This window comes from Acomys russatus, chromosome 19, assembly GCF_903995435.1.
Source record: "Acomys russatus chromosome 19, mAcoRus1.1, whole genome shotgun sequence".
Lineage (NCBI taxonomy): Eukaryota > Metazoa > Chordata > Mammalia > Rodentia > Muridae > Acomys > Acomys russatus.
In genome coordinates, this window is record NC_067155.1 from 11,688,494 (window position 1) to 11,695,438 (window position 6,945).

General features: G+C 48.7%; 1 protein-coding gene and 1 pseudogene across 1 annotated transcript in view; both read right to left on the minus strand.

The window, feature by feature from the left end:
* Positions 1-4,874, minus strand: part of Sae1 (SUMO1 activating enzyme subunit 1) — a 54,077-nt gene extending 49,203 nt beyond the window's left edge. The window contains exon 1 of the mRNA XM_051162467.1: positions 4,691-4,874. Within this exon, the coding sequence (XP_051018424.1) occupies positions 4,691-4,800 (110 nt within the window). The 5' untranslated portion in view covers positions 4,801-4,874. The remainder of the gene's footprint in view (positions 1-4,690) is intronic.
* A 1,530-nt stretch (positions 4,875-6,404) lies between these two features.
* Positions 6,405-6,530, minus strand: LOC127204099 (uncharacterized; annotated as a pseudogene).
* Positions 6,531-6,945: the final 415 nt, after the last annotated feature.

Here is a 6,945-nt window from a genome sequence, read left to right on the forward strand (position 1 = left end):
CTGAGACGAGCTCCACTCTCAGAAGCTACGAAAAGTTAGTAGAGAACCAAGTCCACAAAGCTGTCGCCTGGCCTCTATACATATGTGCCAAGATATGTGCAACCCACCACAGGCATTCAATAATAAATAAAATTCCTAGCACTCAGGAGGCAGCAGCAAGTAGATCTCTGTGAGCTCAAGACCAACCTGGCCTACATAACTAGTTCCGAGACCCTGTCTCAAAACAAATCAATAAGCTTAAAAGGGAAGCAGGGAGGGAGCAGAGCAGCAATTGTCCACCTGTTTCCTGACTAGATGTAATGCCACCAGTGGCTCACATCCCTGCTGCGTGGCTTTCTTGCCACAATGGATTGTACCTTCAAATAAATCACAGCAACGAGAAAAGCATTAACACCAGGCCTTTCCTTGTAAATATTTTATTATTGATTTTGTGTGGATGTACACATGCCCATTTGTGGAGGTAGAGGAAACTCAGGAGTCCAGTCTGTTCTTCCACTATGTGGGTCCCTGAGAATAAAATCATGTTGTCAAGCTTTGCAACAAACACCTTTACCTGCTGAGGCAACTTGCCAACCCCAGCAGCCTTGCCTACTATGCCACACTCAAGGGAGAATGACCTCTCCAGAACTTTCCTTGCAACAGCAACATTAAAGGTCTCTAATGGTCCTATTGGAGCAGGGTTGTCATCCCAGACACTCAGAAGGCTGAGGCAGGAGGATGAAAAGTACAAAGTAAAGCTAGCTGGGAGGGGTGGCTCAGACCTGAAAACCCAGCACACCAATGGAAGTTCCGGACCAATTTGTGGGGCTACAGTGTGAACACATTTATAAAAAGGGAAAAAAGGCTTCTGACCAGTCTCAGGGAACTGTAAGCTTCTCCTGCCCCCATCCCCACCCCCTAAGCCATTACAACACAGCTCTTCAGAATAAGTGGTCTGGAATTATTGTTTATTCAGTGGCAATCAAAAATGAGTATCATGTTTTTAATCTTAACCACACACGTCAGGGCCCCGGGGACTATAGCTTACTTATGGCTCAATTACATGAAAAGGGCTTAAAACACTACCTGGCACACAGTCAGCACTTAATGAATAAGCTATTATTCATATTCTCTGAAGTAGCAATTCCCCTTCCAGGGATCAACCCTACTATAGTACATGAGCACAAAAATTATACAGAAGTCTGCACAGTGGCAATATTGTAGCCAATGAGGTTTGTCTGAGACACAATTATTTTGAGTTGAAAAAACACATATGGACAACACACACCTGTCCACCTTCTTCCCCTTGCCTAATAACCATTTCCCTAACCTACGTGATCATCACTTCACCACTACAAAACTCAACAGGACCCAGAAGTAAGCAAGCACATGTAGTCCCAGCTATACAGGAAGCTGAGGCAGAACCCAGGAAGAACAGAGCAAGACCTTCTTTTCTTTTTTGTTTGTTTGTTTGTTTGTTTGGAGTCAGGGTTTCTCTGTGTAGCCTTGGCTGTCCTGGACTAGCTTTGGAGACCACCAGGCTGGCTTCGAACTCACAGCAATCCACCTGTCTTTGCCTCCCAAGTGCAGAGGCACGCGCCACCCAGCAAGACCATGTTTCTTTAAATATAAAAATATTACCTATTTTGCTGTATTTGCTTGCATGCATCACATGTGTGCAGGAGCCACTCCCTGAAGTGGAGTTGCAGAAAGTTGTGAGCTGCCATATAGGCACCAGGAACTGAACTCCAATCTTCCTGAGAGCAGTGAGTGCTCTTAAGTGAGTCATCTCAACAGCCCAAGAGGCTGTTTCTTAAAAATATGAAAACAAAGCAGCTGTGGCTGAGATTCAGTTGATAGAGCACTTGTCTAACGAGCACGAACTACTGGGTCTCACCCCAAACACAGCATAAATGGGGCATGGCACACACCTGTAATCCAGGCACTAGAGACACAGAGACAGCGGCAGGAGGAGCAGAAGTTGAAGGTGATCAGACTGAGTATGAGGCAAACCTGGGTAACAGGAGACTCTGTTTGGCCTCCGTGCTTTCATTTTGTCCCTTACAATCTACTGTCCACATTTCGAAGACATGTTTTGAGCCAGCTGGTGGTGTCACATGCCTTAATCCAAGCACTCAGGAGCAGAGGCAAGTGATCTGAGCTTGAGGCCAGCCTGGTCCACAGAGTGAGTTCCAGGATAGGCAGGACTAACACCAAGAAATTCTGTCTTGGAGAAGGGGAGAGAGAGGGAGAGGAGGGGGGGGTTTGTTTGTCCTGCTGGGCAAAGAACTCAAAGGCCCTCGCTCTAGCCACGGACCAGCCCAGAAAGACCTTTTACAATGAGAAGCACACTACTTTATCCATCATACAGTCAAATCTTTGGGTGGTCTCTCTGCAAGCTTAATGGAAACTGGGTCCCGTGGATACTCTCATTTCCCTTTTTCTGTTTTTTGAAACAAGGTTTCTCCAGATAATCCTGCCAGTCCTGGACTTGCTTTGTAGGCCAGACTGACCTTGAACTCACAGCAATCCGACTGCCTCTGCCTACCAGAGTGCTGGGGTTACAGGTCTGCGCTCCACAACCAGCGCCTCTTATTTTCATTCTACATTCTTTCCCCTGCTAACCTACTAAAGGCAAACCAGCTTCTCTTCTCAGGAACTAAGGCTGCTCCCAGCATAGGGCTTGGGTACTAAAGGATCTTTTTGCCCCTCCAATTGATTTATTCATTAGGCATCAGGCAAAGTGCTACTTTCCTAGAAAAGCTCATAATGACATAATCTTTGTAGGGCTTGGTTTTGTGTTGTAAGGAAGGGGAGACGGGGTTAAGACTATGGAGATGAGGGGTTGTAGAGATGGCTCAGCAATTAAGAGCATTGACTGCTCTTCCAAAGGACCTGAGTTCAATTCCCACCACCCACATGACAGCTCACAACTGTCTGTAACTTCAAGATCTGACACTTTCACACAGACATACATGCAGGCTAAGCACCAATGAACATAAAAAAAGTTTTTAAATTTATGGCCATGAGCTACTAAGCCCTTCCTAACACAGTGCTGGACACAGAGCCTAGGGCTTTGCATATGCTAAGCAAGCACCCTACCAACTGAGCAACAGGCACAGATCACATGTCAGGCCCAGAACATAAACCTCTATGCTTCATAACTGCTATATTATTAAAATCAGAGAGAAAAGGCTCACAACAGACATTTCTTGTTTTGTTTTTGACATAGTCTCATGCAGCCCAGGCTGGCCTTGAACTCCTGGCCCTCCTACAGCCACCTGTTGGAAGCACTGGGATTACAAGTACAAGTCACTACATCTATGCCAGCTCTCCTAGCACTAGGCAGGAGGGCTGCTACAAGTTTGATGCCAGCCTGCACTAAAATGAAACCCTGTCTCAAAGGAAAAAATTAACTAAACCATGTGCTGGGATAGGCTGGGAGGCTAGTGTTTGTGACCCAGGTAAAACACACATGCCTAACATGTGATTCTCCCCAGGCACTGTAACTATATTGCTCTTAACCTCTTGTGGTGGTGGGGGTGGGAAGAGGTGTCAGTGGTTCAATACTGTTAATATTTTCCCTTCTTTTGTTGCTGGTTATTCAGACTTGTCCAATTATGTAGAGAATTTACTGATGTCTTCTGAGTGTGCGAGGTGGTGTTCACGTGCTAGCTATCTCGTTTACTTTACAACCTTATAGATTCATCCCTTTTTCTTCAGAGATTTTATGTGTGCAAACATCTGAGTGTATGTGTGTGCAGAGGCCACAAGGAGGATGTTGCAGGTGGTTGTGAACCATGGGGGGGGGGGGTGGGGCGGCAGGGCAAACAGAACCTGAGTGCACTTAACTGATGATGTAAGTATCTCTCCAGCACCTACCCCACACCCCTCTTTTCTTTTCTTTCTTTTCTTTTTTTAAAGTGATGGTCTCATTATGTATGTAGTCCTGGCTGTTCTGGAACTCAAAAGATCCGCCTGCCTCGGCCTTCTGAACGGCCGTAATTAAAGTGTGAACAACCATGACACTCAAAACAAACAAACTTAAAAATGGAGAAAGAAGGATACGGTGGTGAGTGCCTTTTTAATCCCAGCACCCAATCAGGAGGCAAAGGCAGGTGGATCTCTGAGGCCAGCTTTGTCTACACAGAGTGAGTTCCAGGATAGCCAGGACTACACAGAGAAAACCTGTCTCTCGGGGGAATGGGGGGGGGGGAGGAAGGAACAGCACCTGTGGCAGTGTGCTCAAATAAATTCAGCCTCTTTGTGCCTCTTCAGGTGTCCCTTTGTCAGGGCTCGCTCCAAAGCTCTCCCCAGAGGAGCTTGTGGGGTTTGCCAAGTCCCCAGGGCGCCCAACACAGGTTCCCACTTACTACAAATTAACGAGCTCAGTCCTCGCCCCCCCCCCAACCTTTTGCACGCATGCCCACCCCTCTAACACACCCTAAAAAGCCTCCACTAAACCCCACCATACCGGGGGCGAGCCTCAAGTTCGAATCCTCCCTCTCCCCCGCCTCCTCCGCGGACACTCGCGCTACGCCTCAGGGGTACGTCTCCATCTCCCCACACTTTCCAGAAAACATCCTCCACGCGTCCATTCCGAGGCACTTTTAGGGAACCCTGGTGCATCAATCCAGACTCGGCTCCGCAGACGAGCCCCGCCCGCTCCCTCAGGGCGCATACGCCGGCCCCGGCCCGCAGCGCCCCTCACCGCTTCTGGGCCTCCAGTCCCCACAGGCGGATCTGTCGGTCATACTGCGCCGCCTCCTCCTCGCTGATGCCGCCGCCGCCTCCGCCGCCAGCCTCCTCCTTCTCCACCATGGCGCCGGCTTTTTACCTCGCCCGCTCCCGCTCTCTCCAACCGCCCGCGGAGCCGTGCGCCGGGGCCGTGTTTGCGCCTGCGCCGGGAACCGCGCCTGCGCAGTGCCGCCTCTGTGGCCAGCTGGGGCACCACGTGGATTTCCCGAGACGCCAAGGACCGCTGGCTGCTTCGGATCACGTGGGAGAAACGCCAATCAATCCTGGGGAGGGGAAAAGGGGAAAAAAAAAAGTGGCGGGCGTTTTGGCTCGGCGAGGATGTCCACGAGGTCGTTTACGAAGCTGTTCTTGTGTTGCTCGAGCTCTCACAGGTATATTCCAGCGTCGATGGTGTGGAGAAGTAAAGTGAATACTTTAAAATAACCGGCCTGCCCGCATGGATCTGAGTCACCACCTCTTTGAAGAAAAACCTAAAGAAAATAAAACATTCTCCCCGGAGGGAATGAAGGTGGATGGAAAAGGCGGAAGGAGCCGGGTGTGGTGGCACACCGCTGTAATCCCAGCACTCGGGAGGCAGAGGCTGGTCGATGGTTGTGAGTTCGAGGCCAGCCTGGTCTAAAAAGTGAGTCCAGGACAGCCAAGGCTACAGAGAAACTCTGTCTGGAAAAAACAAAAAATAAATAAATAAAAATTAAAAAAAGAAAGAGAAAAGACGAGAGGGAGGCCCTTCCCCCTTTCACAACTCCAAAATGTGGAAATCCTCAAATCCTTATTTAAGATGCAGTACTCGGGCCGGAGAGATGGCTCAGAGGTTGAGAGCACTGGCTGTTCTCTTCCAAAGGTCCTGGGTTCGATTCCCAGCAACCACAAGGTGGCTCATAACCATCTGCAATGAGATCTGGTGCCCTCTTCTGGTGTACATGCAGGCTTTGATATATGTGTATATTTGAAAAATAAATAAATCTTAAAATGCAGCACTCAAATTGGGCACGACGGGCCTTGCCCCTGATCGCAGCTTTTCGGGGTTACATGAGATCCTGTTAGAAAACAAATGCACACCTGGTTTTAGGGGCTCATCCCTGTAATCCCAACATTCAGGAGGCTGAGGCAGAAAATTTCTATGAGTGAGATTTGTGATGCCCAGATCAATAGCTCCCCAAAGACCACCAGGAGCCTGAAAACTGTATGCAAAAGCAAGGAGTCTTTATTAAAGCTTAAGCCTGAGGGCCCTCAAACCTCAGTGGATCAGTAGGAGAGCCCCAATCACCGTTAGGGTTAAACGATAAACCACGTTTAATCGTGGTTATGACAAAGAACAGTTCCCAGTTGGGCAGTTAGAAGTTTGGTTGATATTTAGCAAGGTTGGGTTGGTACTAGGGGATTGGTCGAGACTGACCTCAAAAATGCTTAACATCTGGGGAGGTTAGGTACTTTCCTGCTCTCCCCTGATTGGCTCAGGCCTAAGGCGGTTCTTTTCCTGGAACAGTGTTTTGTTTTGTTTTTAATTTTATTTCATGAACATTGGTGTGAGGGTGTCAGATCCCTTGGAACTTGAATTACAGACAGTTGAGCTGTCATGTGGGTGCTGGGAATTGAGCCCGGGTCCTTTGGAAGAACAGACAGTGCTCTTAACCACTGAGCCATCTCTCCAGCCCATTTTTTTTTCCTACTGTGTGACCCACTTCAGTGCCAGCAGCCTACAGAGAGGCCAGGCAATGATTAGGAGCCACAGTTTGCTCTAGCATGGGACCCTGGAACAGTTTAGAGTAACTGGGGTGACCTTGAGGACAGGCCTAAGATTAAGTCTAGATTCTGTCTCTTAACCAACAGGCCATTGATTGATGGTCACAAATGGGGAAGAGACAGAAAGATCCCTTGGCCTTGATGATCAGCCGGACTGGTCTAACCAGCAAGCTGGTGTCCCAATAAAAGATCCTGCATCAAAAACCAAGGTGGGTGCTGGCCGGATGGCTCACTGGGTAAAGGCACTTGCTATGCAAGCATGGTAACTTATGTTCCATCCCTGGAACCTGCATAAAAGTGGATGAATAGAGCTGACTTGGAAAGCTGGGCTCAGTGGTGCACACCAGTAATCCCAGCACTCTGGGAGGCAGAGTTTGAGGCCAGCCTAGCCTACAAAGCAAGATCTCTCTCTCTCTCTCTCTCTCTCTCTCTCTCTCTCTCTCTCTCTCTCTCTCTCTCTCACAC